Raw genomic sequence first — 18658 nt, forward strand, 5'->3', positions numbered from 1 at the left:
GAGATAGAAAGATCAGGAACTATCAACCAAATATTGTCGTGCAGCTGTTCAATTAGTTAGTGAATAGCGGGGAGATAACAAGTTGCAATTTCTAATCAAGCTCATTAATCAATCTGTTCCTTCAAAACCAATCTCACGTATGGTAGAAGTTAAGGATCTGAATGGATCTAAATTTATTGGATCTAAATTTTTTGTAAAAGAGACAAAGAAATCAGGAATACATTGCTCACAGTGTTTTCCTCGCGGAAATAAAATGAGACTACTTCATTTTTTTATCTTTTTTCCCCCTTTCTCTAATTGCGAAAACTGAAAATCATATTTAATGAATATAAATAATTTCTTGTTAACCAGGAAATTATCGCAAGTTTGTATCGCCTGCTCGATTTGGTTTATCCGACAATTTGTCACTGATCACTGTCAGAGGTGCACATAAACGACAGGTGCCAATTAACAAAGAAATACGAAATTAGTTTTTTTACAAGTGAACCAAACCCAAGAAAGAAGAAACAAGTCATGGATTGTTCTCTGTAACGCTTAAATGTGAGGAAAAGGTAAAAATTTTGGCACTGGGTACGAACGCAAGATTTTAATGCCAACAGAATCGAAATTTACTTCAATACCTTATTGGTTTTAGCCTACAAAGGATTTCTGAAGATTTGTTTAGTACATTAGGAATGTTTAGATAAGATTTCCTTATTGGTAATGAAATCCTTACCAATATCCGGGCAAAATATGATTACTTTTTAGTGTTTTAAGTGGTTCGTGAATGGAGCAAATCGGGGGCTTCTTTTGTTGAAACATGGTTATACAGATTGTTTTTTAAAAGGATTTGTGTCGTACATTGTTCGTCGACAAAAAATTTCGCATTTGAAAACAAGTGTAATTTTCTTGTCGAATCCTTGCATCTAGTTATATTCTCATTATATCAGGCCAACTTGTAAAGTTTTGTTGCCAATGAATTTGAAAAAACAATCGTCGATTGCCTGTTCGACATTTCTGTTCGCTATCATTTTCGCCGTTATAATAAGGTAAGTCTTTTTGAACATAATTTAGTTCGAAAATTACAGTTTAGCGGAACGTTACTTCAAACGTTTTGTTCTAAATTATGCAGGGCATCCCATGAAGAGTCAATCCCTCGACCGGCGCCGGAAAAAGGCAAAAATGTTTGCGCCTTTGAAAGAACAAGACCACAGTTAGTGCTACGGAGAAATGCCACCACTGAAAAAAAAGTTAAGGTTGTCGATTGTGGAATTTTTTCTTTCCCTAAACTCCAATGTAAAGAAGAAAGGTAAGGAATTCAAGAGAAAGGTACAGAAGCTGTTTCAATGTAAACACACATTTAGTTGTAATAAGTAACCAGTGTTTTTTGTTTAAAACCGCAATTTTATATTTTTCTACTTCCTCTTTTTAAGGCCTGAATTCCTTGAGTTATCCTTGACAATTTGCCTTTATTCCTAACATTACATAGTTCTCTCCTAAATTTTTTTTTCTGGATATCAAAAGAAACAAAAACAGAATCTCTTTCTTGGGAAAAAATTTACTTCTGCCCCTCTTTAAGAAAGCTTTTATGATGGACATGACGATTTTGAGCTTCCTGTGTTTAAAAAAAAGGATCCATAGGGTTCTTTTGCCTCCGAATGGGACAAGTCAATCAATGTTTCCCGCTGATCCATAGTGCTGAAAAATCTCATCATTTTCGGCAATTGATTGTGTTTTAGTTTTGCTGAGCATTTCAGACCCTAATTTTTTCAAGAATGGTCATTTTCAGTATTATTGGCTCTAAAAACAGTTATATCTAAACCAAACCCTTTTTTCAATTTTTGAAGAAAAATTTGTAAAATTCAGGAGAACAAACGTGTCAGTCTGAAACAATCTCGACAGGTAGTTTTCCAGTGACGTCAAATTTCTTACCAGCCCTCCACGGTCATGTCAAAATTGAGAACACCGCTGACACTGAGAAACGAATGACGATTCTCTGAGAAGTCGCCATTACATTTCTAATTATCATTTCAATTACATCACACCCAACTATTTCATCTTTTATCTTTGATTTGGTCTAAAGTAAAAACAGTTTTCACTTGCCAAAAAAATATATAATGATAATAATAATTAACCAAAAAGAAATAGGCTGCAATTTGCTGATTATTATTAAAGCAAAATAATTCTGATTCAACTCAATTACAATTATATTCTCGTACCCAGACCTTTCACGGCCAAACAATTGTAAGGTCCTACATTTCAGTTACAACTACGCGGTAGGATCCTACTTTGCAAAATACCCTGAAACTTTACTTAAAAAATAGAATAGATGGATAAATGAATTGAGGAACGGATACGTAAGCAGTATTTTCCCAACATGAATAATATTTCAAGGACATTTTACCACCGAAATTGAATCATCCCTTGTAGACCTGATGTTTTTATCTATTTTTTCCTTATAGTACCGAAACCAAGATTTACTGGTACCCAGTTCGCAAAATTATTCATTATAACATTTACGATTGTTGTCCGGGATGGATTGGATACGAACCCAAAGTGGGATGCAAGGAGCGTAAGTACCTTAGCTTTTTCCGAAAAAAAATTATACATATGCACTTGATTGGGGTCATTAATGTAATCTTATGCTAATTAATAATTAATTAGGTCATTAGATTTAGTTACTCTCTCTTCTTTTCACCTCTTGCCGGAGAATTCTCGATGTTCCACTTTATGAGTCCTTCAGATAAAAAAAAATAAGGTATTCTAGAAAAATCTGAGTCTACCCAAGAGCACATGAGCTCATGTTCTGCTAGTCCCTTTGAAGAGGGTGGGCTGAGGACTAAGAATTTATTCCTTTGTCTCACTCTCCTGATACAGGAAAAAAAACCAGCTCACTTTAAATAAAGATTTTATACTTGCCCAATTTTTTTTTTTGTTTTGCTTTCCCAGGTGTCCCTTGTGGTGTCGCTATCCCCCAAAAGGTTCCACTCCACTGCCACGAGAGCAGAGGAAAAGACATTGAAAAACACCGAGGACTCTACAAACTGGGCCACGTGAAAAACTTTCCATTCCCCATGAGTGACATTAATGCATATCTCTTGATAAATCTTACACTATCGGACCCCTTCACAGAAACGTGGATGAAGCTATATGGTTACATGTTGAAGAAAAATCTAGCGCTCATCCAGAATTTTAGGAAAACGAATAAAGAAGAATTCACCAAGATCTCTGACTATGAACAAATTTATCACTTCTTTCTCAAGCAACAACAAAGTGAAGAAATGGTAAGAGAGAAATCTCCAAAACTTAAGTGTAAAACTATGCAACACTTTTAATTACTTTCATAGAAATCAAGGTTTTTTTCTCGCCACTATTCGTAGACTTATCAACCTTGTGGCAATCAAGTCCATCTCTTTGCATCAAGAATAATTTTTGTGGGTCATTTTTCTTCAGGTTCGCCCGTTTTTCCGATTTCCCTCTCAAGAGGAACTTTTTAAAAGCGTCGTCAACAATGTCACGTGGCGACAAGACCGTGTGTTTACTGAACAGCGGTTAGCCGGCCTCAATCCTATGTCACTTATGAAAGTTACCGCTGGTCAAGGTAAGTACAGCTCCAAGGCTCCGCAATGACAAACAATTACTTATGAAAGACGTGAATGTGTCAATAGTTGTTTTATATTAACGTTTGTTGAATCTCTCTCAGATCCCATTGGAGTCAAATGGTCTGATCTTGAAAAACGTTTGAATCCAAACTACGACTGGGATGCCGCGCTCTCGAGAAGCCTGGAAACAAACACCTTAATACAAGACACAATCGCCGATGGATCTTTATTTGTTGTGCAGTACCCAGCCTTTGACAACCTCTCTACCATGCCAGACATCACAGAGCCCAGTCCCACGCGGAAAATGTGGCCCGCAATGTCTCCCATAGCATTGTTTGTCTCGCGTCCAGGGGGGAAAGGTAGACCTGCACAGTTGCAACCAGTGGCTATCCAGGTTGATTCTACATCAGGTAAGTACGAGGACAATCTTTCTCTCCTCGTGCCGTCCCTTCGCATTCTGTTTCTCCCGGTATCCTGTTTCCGAAGTTTTTCCAACCCCAATTCAAAAATCTAACTCGGAATAACAGATCTCCTATTTCATTCCTTGCACAGGCTCACCAGTCTATTCTCCTGAAGATGGTGACCTGTGGGCTCTTGCCAAAGCGGGCTTTCAAGTCACAGATTTTGCTTATGTGGAGATGGTGGAACATTTACTAAAAACCCACCTCATGATGGAGCCATTTTGTGTGTGCATACTGAGATACCTATCAACACTGCACCCCTTGCACCAGCTACTGAAATATCACTGTAGGTAGGGAAGATCTTAAAAGCTCATGGGTGGCTGGAGTCACACCCAGGCCAACTCGATCAGCCTTAAGTGTTTTACTTCACTTTACCTGGCTTATCAGGTGTTTTAATTGTTGCGAGCCCAGGTTGGACGACATGATGCCACATTCCAACATCTTATATATATTATTGTGTAATCAGCGACTTGGTGTAGAATAATACCGCTCAATAAAAGGTAAAAGTGAATATCAATATAATTTATACGATTATTATTAATTTCTGTTTGTAATTATTTCTTTGTTCTACTGTAGAGGCTTATTACCCACTAATAAAGTGGGATTTCCTAAACTAGTTGACGATCAAGCATACATGCATCAGTTGTTTGCTATTGGTAATACTGGTTCTGTAACCCTATTGGTGCGTGCATTTCAGACCTTGACTTGGGCCGATACTGACTTCCGAGCCAAGAATAAGGTATGACGTAACTTCAAATTACACTTTTGACCAACCTCGTTCCCAGGTGCCTCTCTCTTCCTTCCTCGTGGGATGAAAAGAAAGGACTCTGGGAACGAGGTTGCATAAAGACATAAGAAGATTCGGTGACTCATATCACCTTCACATTCTAAAAACATTTTGCAAGAGGAACGAAATTGTGCTCGAGCTTTCAACGAGCAATTATTTAAACTTGTGACTGCCTTAACGAGTTTATTCCAGTGTTGCGCATATACTTCATAGAAATTTCTCTTTTTTCCTTTTTCTTAATATCAGGCCCGTGGCATCGATGACCGAAAAAAATTGCCATATTTCCCATACAGAGACGACGGAGAATTGATTTATAAAGCTATGGAAGATCTAGTCAAGGACTACGTCAATTTGTGAGTAGAAGCCAACCAGTTTTGTTATGAGACAAAGCCGGCAAGATGGTCATTTTGGCTAGTAAGCTGACTTTTCTTTCAACTTGGGGATGTTGCTTAGAAATGGAATGCTCATACTGTAAATAAATGGTCGATTCTTGGTTGCTTGATCGACTGTCCAGTTAATGAAAAGTCTTATCTCGCGCATGTCATTGTATCGTAGTTATTACCACGCTGACAGCGATGTACTGAAGGATCACGAAGTTCAAGGTCTCGCCAACGAGATGTCATCTGAGGGAGTGGGGAAAGACGGCGGTAAAGGAAAGGTAGCTTAACTCCTCCGGGCGTGTTAAGACTGAATAAAATCAAAAGCGAATTAATCACAAAGGCCTTTCGGGAAAAAAATTAATATATGACATGGTGCTAAGGAGAAACCAAAATGAAAAACACCAACAAACTGCCTGAAGGCGAGAAAACGCGGGTTGTCAAAGTGCGATTTGTTTAACTAGGGCATTTCATTGGTAGAGGATTGCACGATTTTTGGCAGACCAATCAGAGCGCAAAGTAAAACAAAACCAATGCAATTCCGGATTACTTTCGCTATTCGCTTGATTATTACTTTCTAATTGTTCTTGAATTCTTCAGCTTCGCGGTTTTCCAGCTCAGATAGCCACCAAAGCACTACTGGTCGACATTGTTACGCGCCTCATCTGGACCTCAACCGCTCAACATACTGCTGTCAATTATCCAATCTCGGCGTACGGAGCATTCACGCCAAACATGCCCACGAAGATGTACGACGACGAACGAGTGCCCGATGACAAATTTAATACTTTACGATTGCCGAATAGTTATGTTTCAGCAGTGAGTAAAGAAAATTATACATTATCTTGGTTTGAATTGCACTCTTTCCAAAAAATTTTTTTAAAAAAATCCTTTTGTTTTTATGTCTTTGACAGGTTCAAGCCGGAGTTGCAATGAGCTTGGGTTCTCTTCGTATCGACCGCCTGTTCGACTACGGAGGCAAACTCCCGGAGCAAGGAGGCAGAGTAATTGTCCAAAAACACTACAACCGACTTCACTCCGCGGTCAAACCCCTCCTGGACAAGAGAAATAAAGAACGATTTCGAGAGGGATACCTCACATATCCTTATCTGAGTCCAGCATGGATACCAAACAGCATTTGCACTTAAATCAAATTAATATTTCCCAAAAGATTTATTTATTTCGAATTCCTATGGGGATTTACGTGTGTGGTACATAAGAAATTTGACATCGATCCCCGAAACCATGCTTTGAACAAGTGTCCAGGATTTGAAAAGAAAATTATTTTGTTTGCTGGTAGATGAACCTATGCAATTTTACTTTTGTCGGGAGCAAAATTAACCCAGACTGTGATGTGAGAGAATCTGTTGCAGTTGGAAAGAGCTACATAACAATGCCTCGGTTGTTTCAAATAATAATTTACCGGGAAAGACAAACACGAAGGGCTTAGAATGAACCCAAAATAAGATATTGAAACAGAATCCGTAGAGAAGAAAATTAAATCTTCAGACAAAATATTCCAGTTTAAATGATAGTAGATGGAAGTTCTCTCCTAAGAATAACAAAACGTCTCAATAGCTCAGAGATTTCGTAATTCTTAGATGATATTCAAGGGAATCATCTCCTAAGAATCGCCTTGCACATTCACAGGGGCATTTTCCAAAGCATGGTTCTTGGTTCCTCTCTTTCCTTTCCAGTAAACTTCAACGATTCCTATATTGACATGCACGGTGAAATTAAGTATCGTCAGAGGTTTACTTTCAAACGATTTATGAATGTTATTCAAACTCAATAAGGAATTAGCTGTATCTGAAACTATACAAAGTGTGTTTTCCTCGGGATTTCTTAAATTAACAGGCTCTAAACTTCAAGGCCCAACTGTATGAAGGTCTGATAACATTATCCAATGGATAAATCACTATCCAGTAGATAAGTGATGGCAAAATATACTGCACTATTCACCAGATAAAATTTATTCAGTGGATAGCGTTATCCAACCTTTGAACAACTGGAGCCAAGATACAATTTGTTAGGGGGACAAAGTGTACTCAAAATCTACTAATACTTGTTTACGTTGTCTTCTTAGTGGGAAATAAAATTTAAAACCGATTCAACAAGTAACAATTTTTTGGTTCAATGTGACCCACTTGTATGAGGAAACAAAATTTGAATGCAGATGTTTTAGAACACTGTACAATTTTTAAGTTTCTTAAATTTAAATCCAGGGCAATGTAAACATAAAAGCCAATCAGAACAAAAAAAAAGAATCTCAGGGAGCCAATGAGAACTCAATTAGATGCACCTAACCTGCCTAAAGCACTGGAAAATGACAAGTTTAGCATCTGATTGGTTAAGTGGCTGGCAGACATTTTTAGGACCAATCATAGAGCTTAAAAAAGCAAAACCAGTGCAATTTCTTCAAATCACACCACAGCTTGATCAAGCATCTATTTTAAAATGACATAGATGGAGTAATCTATCTAAGTTCTACCAATAATCTCTTCTGAATTTCTTCCCTGACCTCATCCTGAATACTATTAATTTCAATGTCAGTAAAAGTCTTATCCATGGACCTGTAAGTTATCCTATAGCATTGACTCTCTCTCTGAGTCTTGGGATGACAGAATGTGTCCACCAACTCCACCTGAAATAAGGTAAACAGCCTTAGCGATACTCATTTTCACTATTTCATAAACCTAAGGTACCTATAAACTCTGGCTTGACACCTTCCAGTGTGCATCCATAACTGGATGGTTACATGCTGCATGCTGAACATTTCTTAACTAGACGAGTAGCATAGCCAAAAAGATTGCAGCATTTGTGATAGATCACCAGTAGATTTAAGTAAACCAAAATCAGTTATTAGACCCTCTCTCTCTCAGCTACTTTTCTACATACACAGCCCTTTCCTCAACTTCCAGTCCCTCACCTTTTCCACTATGTCACCGGCCACCCCACGAACCACATCAAACAGGTTATTTGGAGAGAAGTTTTCAGGAATCCAAAATGCCACATCCTTGTAAGTTGGTGGGTACTTGCTGAACGGCTTGAACTCAACAACTTTGTTTCCCTCAAACTGAGAAAGGAATCTTGGATCATCACTCCAAAACAGCCGAATATCAGGGATGTTAAAAAGCCTCATGGCCAAACGCTCAAGTCCAATACCAAATGCCCAGCCTATCTTGTGTTCAGCTCCACCTGGAAATGAAATGGGAAATCTCAATTATAATGCTATGTTTAAAATCTGATAAAACCATAAACTTTACTTCACTAAAGGTTAAGTCTCTGTTCAAGCCAAGTAGCCCATTCAGCTGCAGATTATCCTGGTTTCCTCAATATGAAGCGACTAGGATTACTACTCCCTGCCTGAATGGGATGCCAGTCCATTGCAAGGTTACCCCCCTACATTTTATCAGATTTTCCTGAAAATTTGCTGGTACCCATTCATATTCCTGGGTAAAGAGAGGCACTGTGGGAGTAAAGTGCTTAGCACAAGAACACAAAACGCTGATCTGATTAGGACTCAAACCTGGACCTTTTATTCCAGTGTCCAGCTCATCAGCCATTAGGCTACATGTATACCTTCAATAATAAACACAACTAAAATATAAAATCAATGTAAACATAATGCTGATGAAAAAACTAAAGGTAAAGAAGTTTAACTGCTAATCATGACATGAAACTAAAAAAATGAGTTATCTAATATTGAATCTAATATGTCAGTTTTTGTTCAATGATCCAGGGGTTTTCCATATGGTAACCTGGTGTTTCTTCCTCCACAAAAACCATCATTTTAAATACCAGTTCAACTTTGAAAAGGTACAGAAATGAATGAATGAATCATTGCTAGTTTCCAAAACATTTCATTTACATTTATCTTTTTAACTTACCATTTACAAGTATCTCCTGTGCCATCAGGCCACACCCAAGCAGCTCCAACCATTCACCTTCAAAATTAACTTCTAATTCCCAGGAAGGATGGGTGAAGGGAAAGTATGCATCAACCCAGCGCATTTCCACTCCCTCTCCACACAGGTGTTCAACAATCTTCACCAGTGTTTGCTTGAGACTGAACTCAACAAGCTTTACTGCCTCCAGTGTGTGTGCAGCTTGTTTCTCAGGGGTTTTGGTTCTGCTTTGATCAAACATTTCCAATGGCTCCTTGCAAAGAAATAATGAAAGTGATCATGATCAAATACTGCATTTGTCATTTCTTTGTATGAACAAATCACGGTAAATTTAACCTTTTAATCCCCAGAAGTGATTGAAATTTAATTTTTCTGGGTAATTCCAATACCTTGTCTCATAACCTGGCTTTGAAAATTGATAAGCCATCTAATGGATGTTATCTTGATCTAAGACCAAATTCTTTTCATTCAATTTAAATGAAATGTATGGCTTCTAGTAGGGAGAATTACTAATTGGATCTTGGGAGTTAAGGGTTAAGATAGCTCGTGCTTCAAAATTACAATCAATAGATAAAGGAGGTCAATAATTGGAAAATGTCTTGCAATTTTTGCACAATAAAAAGACATGTACATATCCAATGTCACCTGAGTGGTTATGCGCATGCAGAAAGGGGTATCTCCCAGTAATAGGCCAATGGAGTGTGCTACTGGATGGGGTAGCATTTTAATGACTGGATTGATAATAAAAGCATTGCATTTCCAATAGAGTCACTAGAATGGAGTCGCACATTTTTGGGACTTTGGGATAAGAAAATTCTGGTGAGTAGGGGTTTAAAAATAGGAAGATTTGCAATTAAAAAGTTGTTACTGTAGGGATTTTAAAAATTACATTGGCCCAGAGGTGACTGAGATGGGGTCCATAGTTGGCCACAGAATAGACTTCATCATAGAGAAGGCATTGTGCAAGGCCAGCTGACATTCCCAAAAGAAAAAAGAAAAAAGCCCACTCCTTCCCCCTCAAATGGTTTGGAAAAGGAAGAGATATTCACCTCATATTGTGAAAACAGCTCGTGCTGTGAAAACAACCTGACACCTTCCATCTGATGAAACACAGGGTAATGACACATGTCGATTTCATCCCGCCTGTAAACATCACCCGTAACAAGAAAAGCATCCAGTCCAGTTTTAATCAAGTCTCTTTGATGCGCAGAGGTGTGAGCGCGAAGCAAGTGCTCAGCGTTTATGTAGTAGTTATCATTCTTCGTTCGACTAACGTGATCTTTTGGAACAAGCAAACTATCAAAGTTCTGTTCCACCGTGACAACTGGAGACAAATTATCCACCATTGTAAACATGGGGCCGCCCCAGCGAGTTCTGTAGTCCGCATAAACATGTTCCTGGATTCTTTCTCTTAAAATGCTTAGTGGGTGATTTTTACAAAGGTGCAGGTTTCGTCCGACTTTGGACAAAATGCTTGGAGTGATGTTAGTCATGGCGTCTCGAGAGTAAGTGTTATTGAATAATTGGATGTTATCTCCTTCCGTGTCCGCTTTGCTGTGAAGATATGCAGCGAATAACAGTCTTCCACATTGTAATTGCTTGGTAAGAGGGGCTGCAAGAGTTCGTGTCTTCAAAACGGAGGGCATTTTGCAAACGAAAAGACTTTAGAAGGACTTGAAAGCAAAACGTGTTATCCTTACATGACATAGCATCTGCTTATAAGAGTTACTGCTGACTCGTGTACCGGCTGAACTGAGGATTTTTGAATAAAGGGGTAAGTTTCTAAAGAAACTGTGGTGCTGCGTCGGTGGGAGAGTATAGCAGGTAATTTAGTGTTAACAACTGGGTTGAAAACGTAAATTAGCCACCGTAAAGGGTAAAAAAGCTGACGTTTCGAGCTAACGCTGACGCGAAGGGCTAACGCTCGAAACGTCAGCTTTTTTACCCTTTACGGTGGCTAATTTACGTTTTCAACCCAGTTGTTAACACTAAATTACCTGAGGATTTTTGAAGACTACAAAGCGGACAAAAAAACCTTCCAGTCTCTTCTTCCAATTTCTCTAAATTTACATGACAGAAAAAATCATAGGCCCAGAATTCTCCTATTTCCTACAAGCTGTAAAGCCATGGCGTCAACATGATGCGGTTTAGTCCTTTGAGAGATATCTTAATCTAAAACATTCGGTTTATCTTCTTCTGCGTGAAATGCCCATCGATTTTTAACAATCGTTTGATATGGGCGTGTTTTTCGAGTTGACACATTTGCATTTAGATACATTCAAAATGAAATAGTAATCTTTAATCACTGGTATTGTTTGTAGAATTATCAAAACACAGAGATACCAACCTCTGCAGATTTCAAATCTGGAGATTTTTTTTCGGACCAGCGCCCCCCCCCCCCCACCAAATTCGCCAATGCGACTCCCCTCCCCCCCAACATTTCTCTTTCGAAATGGACCCCCTACCTCCAACCGAGCAATTTCGCAGGAAAAACGCCGATCTATCTATCAGGGACTTCTATTTGTTGAATACTCATCCAATCAGATTCTCGCTTATATAGGAGTAACAAAGAAGAAACTCTGTTCTTTTTGTTTGCAACGAACAACATGCATCACGCATGAAAATGAAGCCAGAAACCGTAATACAAGCATAAGAAGCCAGATGATTTTGGAATTTTTGGAACATGTGGAACTTAAATCTTATTTTTTTTCTGGGCAACTGATCCAAACTTCCTCTTAGCCGGGATTTTGGTCACCCGTACGGGAGAGCGGGAGATTGGCTCTGTATCCGGGAGACTCCCGGATAATCCGAGAGAGTTGGCATATATGAAAACGAAGTTAGCACCTGCCGTAGAATAATCTACCTGGATTGGACAATCAATAAAAATCAGTGAGATTAAGGAGATGTTTTAACGACAACAGAATCAGTTTGTTTTGAGGGAGAAACGGCGGTTTCAAATATTTTCGTCTAAAAAACCTCGATGGTTGATTCACGGGCCAGCGCTGTGAATGTTTCTCTTTTTTGTTCTGTTTTTATTATCTGGTCTGAACTGATCCTCAAGGCAGAAGGTTGGTGAAAACGTCAGTGCTTCGGCAAAATTTGCCCCTGCACTTCATATACTTTTAATTAACCTGGTTATAATTGACGATCCGCTATATTTTTTAAATGATCCCCGACGCAACACATAAGTTAACGAATTTAAAAAATTAACTGTGTAAAAAAAATGCTATTTTATTCAATCGATGATTCATTTTAGCTGCAGTTTGAAGTCAATCAATAATTCATTTTTCACTTTCCATCAATTAGATCGATAGACCTTCAACTGTGAGCATTACTTTTGGGTTTTAATAAAGTCAGCAGTGATGAAAATTACACGGTAGTTCAAGTCAAAAACTTCTTACCTCCATTTCATTGTTTTACCTTTTTTCTGTTTAATTTAAGAGCATTTTCTCGGGCTTTAACCGTCGAGATACTCTTCTTTCAAACTTTGTTTGAAATCAACGGTTCATTTCTCAAATTCTACGAATGGGATGCCTCTGATTCGATATGGAAGATTTTATAACTTAAAAGAGGGTGAAAATTTAGGCGCTCAGTGTTTACCAAGGTATATGTGAATTTAGCATAAATCTAGTAACGTTCAAGTATAATTGTTGCAATATGATTGGCTACGCTTCACGCTATCTAAGTAAGACGCCGAATTTACTTTACAATTATATTAGATTATTATTTACTACGCGTTATGGACACCCTTTTTTCATTTATTTAATTTCGTTTTGCAATTGCTATCAGTTTCAATTCATTTTATTTCACGTAACTGTAAGAGTCTAGATAGCTTTGATAGGTGAAGAGCCATATCGTGGGCTCCATCGAATAAACCATTATCATTATTATTATTTTTATTATTATTACTATTTTAATAATTATTATTATTATTGTTTTTATTATTATCATTATTATCGTTATTACACGTGATACCTTATTTGGACCTCTCCCTGACCAGTTGTTATGCTCTGAAGTCTCGGTCTCGTAATCTAATTGTTTAGCAGAAGCTTATGTTTTTGGTAGCTCTATGGAGTCTCGGTCTCGTAATCTAATTGTTTAGCAGAAGCTTATGTTTCTGGTAGCTATGGTACTGTGTATTTAAAAAATTATTCGATCAAATATGAAAAGGAGCAAATAAAAACCCAAGGCGACGATGGAAAAAGTACTCGCGCGCGAGAAAAAATGATCGGCATCAACCAATGATTTGAAGACCAAGTAAGGACGAAACCTTGTGTAGAATTTTGCGGATGATCCTAGTTGTTTACTGGGTTAATAACGTTATCGAAGGTTTACTTCAACAGTAATTAAAGTGGAAACAACAATCATTAGAGTTTAATAGACCTCACGTAACATATCAACTTATGACATATACAGAAGAAATGTGCGCAGCAGCTGCCGTCCTAAAAGTTATCTGATTGGTCAGTTGAAATCGGCACGCAAGAGCTTTATCTTACTTCCAATAACAGTTGGTTTTTCATTAACTCAATACTTTTGTGCCCTTGTGGACTTACAAGCCATGTTTTTAGTTTTCATTTGTTCGCTTTTAATTATCTGGCCTAATCTGCTCCTCGAGGCAGCTGCTTCTAAAGGTTAGTGTGCAGAGTCCCTTGAAAAAGGTATCTTTAAGGCAAGCTTGTAAGATAGTAATTGGGAATAACCTGCAGTTACATAAATTTGAAAGAGCCGACTTTATCTCGCTTAACTTTGCCCATTATTCTTGTGTGAAGCTAATTAATATACTTTTAGACTCCTTCAAAAAGTATAATCTACTCGGAACCAATTATTTAAATCATTTCTCTACCTTAAAAGTTTCATCAAAATTGTCTCGATAGTCTTCCCTGCTGTCGAAGACGTCGACACGAAATGACCCTCGAAGATCTTGAGCATACATCCTCTGGAGATCCATGTTATGTAAAATATAAACAGTTTTGAAATAGAATGAGAGAGATGGTAAGTTTTGAGCTCGGTAAAGAAAGAGAGAAAGATGTCTTTTCGTCTTGTCACGAGCGTAGGACAAACAAAAAATTCTGAGTCCCCATGACTGAGGAAGCGAATCTCAAACCTCTGACCTCAATCGAACCTCAGACGTTTTCAGAATAGAATGAATGGTTTCTTTCTCGATGCAGTTTCCGAGTAGGCAATTTTGAATAGGACATACTGCCTAATTTTCATGCTGTAGTTTGAGTTAAACTCTATGCATAGAGAACTTCTGTCTTTAGGCATAAAGAGTTTCACTCTGTCATGGTGACATTTGTGAATTATTCACGAATTTGAACATTAGCCTGTTTTAAATTATTTCGCAACTCAGTTTAAACTATCTAAAATAAAGCTGCGGGCCTTTTTTCCCCCACGCGTTTATCTACATTTTCAATCGGTATGATTGGAAAATTGAAGTCTTGCAGTTACTTTATTTTGTCTATACGCAAAGTAGTGAAATTCGAAGACCCCAACCTCAATCATCAATTATACCATCGGCAAACGAGCACTCAGAATTAAAAGCAATATTTTGGGAGCACCTGCATTGTATATTGTATACTTTGCTGAAATAATCATCATCACGTATGCATTCCCTGTGATGTCTCACATTTAAATGATGCTGAAATCACATAACAAGCGTCCAGGATGATTAAAACTAGTCTCCATGTCTTCATTCTTAAAATGGCGCATCTTAAAAATGATTTGTCGACCCGTTAAAAAATGACAATGCAATTACTACATTAAACGTGACAAAGATCCAAATAATTCTAATTTACTGAAAAGCTAGTTTGTTGACAATTTATCAAAGCATAATAAAATATTAAGATTATAATTTGCATGGTCACAAAAAATAAAGTAAAAGAGCCAGCTTTTGAATCCATAACGACAAAATCCCTACATATATTTCATAGATGGGGAAGTGGAAGCTTGTGAGCTGTCCGTAAGTCTCTTTCAATTGATTTTTTCGAGAAATTAAGTACACGATCCACAAATTAGCGAGTTATACTAAATTGCATCCCTTCTTTATATAAACAGTAGTCACATCCACTCACGGACCATTCATTTATCCAATCATAAATTATTCACAAGCCCAAAGTGAAACAAAAAAGAGCCGTTAATCTATGTTTTCTACGAAAACTTTGCTATGGCAGAAGCAGGAAAAAAATTAGATCTTGATCCTGCACAAAAAGTCATCTTGATACCAGTTTTCTTAAGGTAAAGACTTTTTTTGTAGAAATTTTTTTTCAACGGACCAAATTTGCTTATGTAGAGTTTGCCTGACATATACTACTTTTTGCCTCAACCAGGTGGCCATGATATCTACCGCCCCCCACAAACTGTTCGACAGCATGTGTTTGTGAGAGAAGAATTCCGTTATTTGAACGTCCCCAGAATTGGATCCTACACAGTTGATGATAGCATTGACTGTGCATTTAATTGCCTCAGTCATACGTCATGTTTTTCTGTGAACCTGGCCGCGTCTAGAGGAATGGACGGAAAGTTTTGGTGCGAGCTGCTCTCTTCTGACAAATACAGAAACTCCACTGAACTCCTTGGAAACAAGAGCTCCCATCATTTCGTCATTAAGGTTACATATATTCTTTGGTAGATTGTAAATGTGTACTGTCAAGTACTTAAGAGGCCCAAAGCTTCGCTTTAAGGCCCGAGCCAACGAGGGGGAGGGATTAATTCGAAACCTTACTCTTTACTCTATCACATGACAGGACTGTATATCCTTTGTTTAGCAGTAGGCTCTATTATGAGTGAAATTTTATTTAAAACAGACCCATATGTTATCATTGTTCAACTATTAAATGTTTCTTCTTCTCCTCAGTCTCCCTGTTCTTCCTCGCCATGCAAAAATGAAGGGACCTGTGTACCAAGTTACAAAAATGGCATCTTTGAATGCCTCTGCAAGAAAGGCTTCATTGGAGAATTCTGCGAGAAAGGTTAGACATTATTTGCAATTGCCAGGTTGGATAAGCATTTATTTGCATAAAATTTGGCTCTATCCAGGGATTTCCATGCCCCAAGAGCAGTTTGCTTTTAGTACATGAACGACAACATAGCCAACTGAGTGATCATTGCGTCGGTCCTACAATTGACCTCTTTCCCAACTGAAATTTATCAAAGGCTTCCTCTGACGAGCTCGTTTGATGCAGCACCGTACATCCCCTGTAAGGAATGGATATTCACCATCACTTCAGTTAATAATTGTTAATTACTTCAACGGTGTCAGGCGAATAAAAGTTGAAGATTTAAAGAAAACTCCTACCCTTACTGCATGCCGGAGACGTCATTTGTAACACGCAATTCTTTAATTCATACTCAGGCTTCAAGTCCTGTAAAGATGCATGCAATTCATACAAGTAGGTTTGAAACTTGTTTTATATCAATGACGAGGGAAAAACTCGATATTTAATTCAATCTTTAACTCTAGATTGGGATGCAGTCGGTGATAAAGTTAAATTCTTACTTTAGACATTAAAAGGGCGAAGGAATTTAAAAAAGGGGTTATCTGTTGAGTTAACGTCAGAAATCATCTTCTCTTGTGTTTCCAAATTAGTTTCATTCAATAAAAAATATTCAGGGCTTATTCTTGTCATTTATAATGCGTAAAACTTAACATCAAATAAAGAATTATTGGATCGAATAGATTTTGGAGAAATAAAAATCAACGTAATTGTTAAAACTGATCTCGTTCCCCGAGCAGGCCGAACGCCGGCGAGTTGGTTACCTTACACTTTGGCTCGAAAACAACTTCCGTTCTCTGTCAAATGGGAGATTTTGGATGTGGAGATGGTGGATGGACACCAGTTATGAAGATTGATGGCAGTAAAGTAGGTTGTTACCTTTTGTTGTGAAAATGTTCCTTCAAAGGGTCTGCAGACAAATACATCACTCCCTAATTTGAAGTAAAGAATTCAAGTATCTCTAACCACAAATGTCTCACTTCATTTTTCTCGAACAAACGCTTGTACTTTTCTTCATACCCCTAACTTTTAAAGCCTGACTCGGACTTCGTGCCACAGCAAAATATTTTGGTATTCGCGACGAAGAATCATAGCGGAGTATTGATATTGCGCAGATGCGTTGCAGGTCAGGTCAAATATTCTTCTACTTTTCTTTCTTTTCCCCCTAAAAATAAAAAAAGAGGCAGTTTAAACGGGAAATTTTGCCAGGCGCGTAACTTTAATCGATTCTGAATCACAATACACAATGTTCTTGCTTACTACTTTTGATGCTTATCTTTGTATGCGACTAGTTTTTTACTCTTATACAATCATTTCGCAGAACACTTTTCCGTTCAGTGCGGGATACTGGACTGACAAAAGCGAATACAATCCGTCTGGTGCAACGACTGGCTTCGATTCACAAGAGACCAAATTACAAACGTACTGGAATACACCCTTTTCCAAGGTCTGTCTCGGTATGAAGGTTAACGGACAGTTGAGGTTCACCGTTATCAACAGCCAGGCTTCCTCTCTTCACTCTTTGATTGCTGATGGCCAGTATCGGTCCACTTCACTGGGTCGGAACAAGTGGATAGCGCTCACTGATTCAAAGGCTTCTCTTCAACTCAACTGCAACAAGGAAGGATTCAATACCCAGACCATCCATCGCAGAGCAAGAGTCGGAATCCTTGGGAACAACGAAAACGACTGCAATACATGTGACTCTGTAATGGGGTTTGGTATTGACAGCACAGCTTGCGGTGATCTTCATTCCTTCAGAGCCATGTGCTACATCTTGGTTCAGTGATGATTTGCGTTTAAATGAATTTTAAAACAGCTCCAAAATAGATAAGATGAAGTCATCCAAGAACAGTGTGTAAAAATGCAGGACTTAAACATGACGTGTATATGAACGCCTCGAGAACACTGCGATTAAGCACCTATCATCTGAGTCTCGCAAATCAGAATGTATGATGCTCGTAAAAGCTTTGTACAGCTTTTCTTGTGCCATGTGTGTTTGTAAGTGAAAAAACGCAAATAAAAAAAGCAAAATCGAAACGAAAGAAATTTAAAAAAAAAAAAATTTTTCCCAGCTGTTTTAATATAATGTACGAGGAAAGTTTACCATTCACTGTTGACTTTATTCACTGGACCCAGTTTTTGGCTCGCGTCCAAACATATCGATAACGTAGGCTATCGAAAACAAGTGTAGCTGGCGAAAAGTTTAATATATAGAATGGGTTTAACTCTCTAAACCCTAAGAGTGACCAGCATCTAATTTCTCCTTACAGTCATACAGCTGAATCATTCATTAAGATCATAAGAATAAAGCAAATGATCGCCAACCAAAGAAGCTTTGATTGCTAAACAAATTCTCCTTGTCAGTACTAAAGGAAATGTATAGAGAAGGGTATGGAGACTATGGATACTGATGTTAATCGCTGGGTTTGTTTGTAAAATTATCAAATCACAGAGATGTTAACCTCTGGAGATCTCAAATCTGGAGATTTCGGACCAGCGGACCCCCCCCCCCCCCGATCGAGTTTGCCAATACGACCCCCTCCCCTCAC

The 18658-nt window shown here is 38.1% G+C and overlaps 3 protein-coding genes across 3 annotated transcripts; 2 read left to right on the forward strand and 1 right to left on the reverse strand.

Moving 5' to 3' along the window:
* The first annotated feature begins 784 nt into the window (after window positions 1-784).
* LOC131785244 (polyunsaturated fatty acid 5-lipoxygenase) lies at window positions 785-7315 on the forward strand. Its single transcript, XM_059102093.2, has 12 exons — window positions 785-1028; window positions 1112-1288; window positions 2442-2551; window positions 2929-3263; window positions 3433-3580; window positions 3683-3991; window positions 4134-4332; window positions 4619-4781; window positions 5076-5182; window positions 5385-5487; window positions 5807-6025; window positions 6121-7315. The coding sequence occupies exons 1-12, from the start codon at window positions 955-957 to the stop codon at window positions 6352-6354; spliced, it is 2178 nt and encodes a 725-aa protein (XP_058958076.2). The 5' UTR covers window positions 785-954; the 3' UTR covers window positions 6355-7315.
* On the reverse strand, window positions 6960-10797 carry LOC131785245 (phenylalanine--tRNA ligase, mitochondrial). The gene is made up of 4 exons (XM_059102095.2): window positions 10164-10797; window positions 9097-9367; window positions 8136-8404; window positions 6960-7850 (listed from the first exon to the last, which is right to left on the reverse strand). Exons 1-4 carry the CDS (start codon window positions 10758-10760, stop codon window positions 7683-7685), a joined length of 1305 nt encoding a protein of 434 aa, XP_058958078.2. The 5' UTR covers window positions 10761-10797; the 3' UTR covers window positions 6960-7682.
* Window positions 10798-13650: 2853 nt separating this feature from the next.
* Window positions 13651-18138, forward strand: LOC131785179 (uncharacterized). Its single transcript, XM_059102018.2, has 6 exons — window positions 13651-13745; window positions 15441-15721; window positions 15968-16082; window positions 16466-16502; window positions 16847-16973; window positions 17428-18138. Exons 1-6 carry the CDS (start codon window positions 13673-13675, stop codon window positions 17893-17895), a joined length of 1101 nt encoding a protein of 366 aa, XP_058958001.2. The 5' UTR covers window positions 13651-13672; the 3' UTR covers window positions 17896-18138.
* Window positions 18139-18658: the final 520 nt, after the last annotated feature.

This window comes from Pocillopora verrucosa, chromosome 4 (genome assembly GCF_036669915.1).
Source record: "Pocillopora verrucosa isolate sample1 chromosome 4, ASM3666991v2, whole genome shotgun sequence".
NCBI classification, from domain to species: domain Eukaryota; kingdom Metazoa; phylum Cnidaria; class Anthozoa; order Scleractinia; family Pocilloporidae; genus Pocillopora; species Pocillopora verrucosa.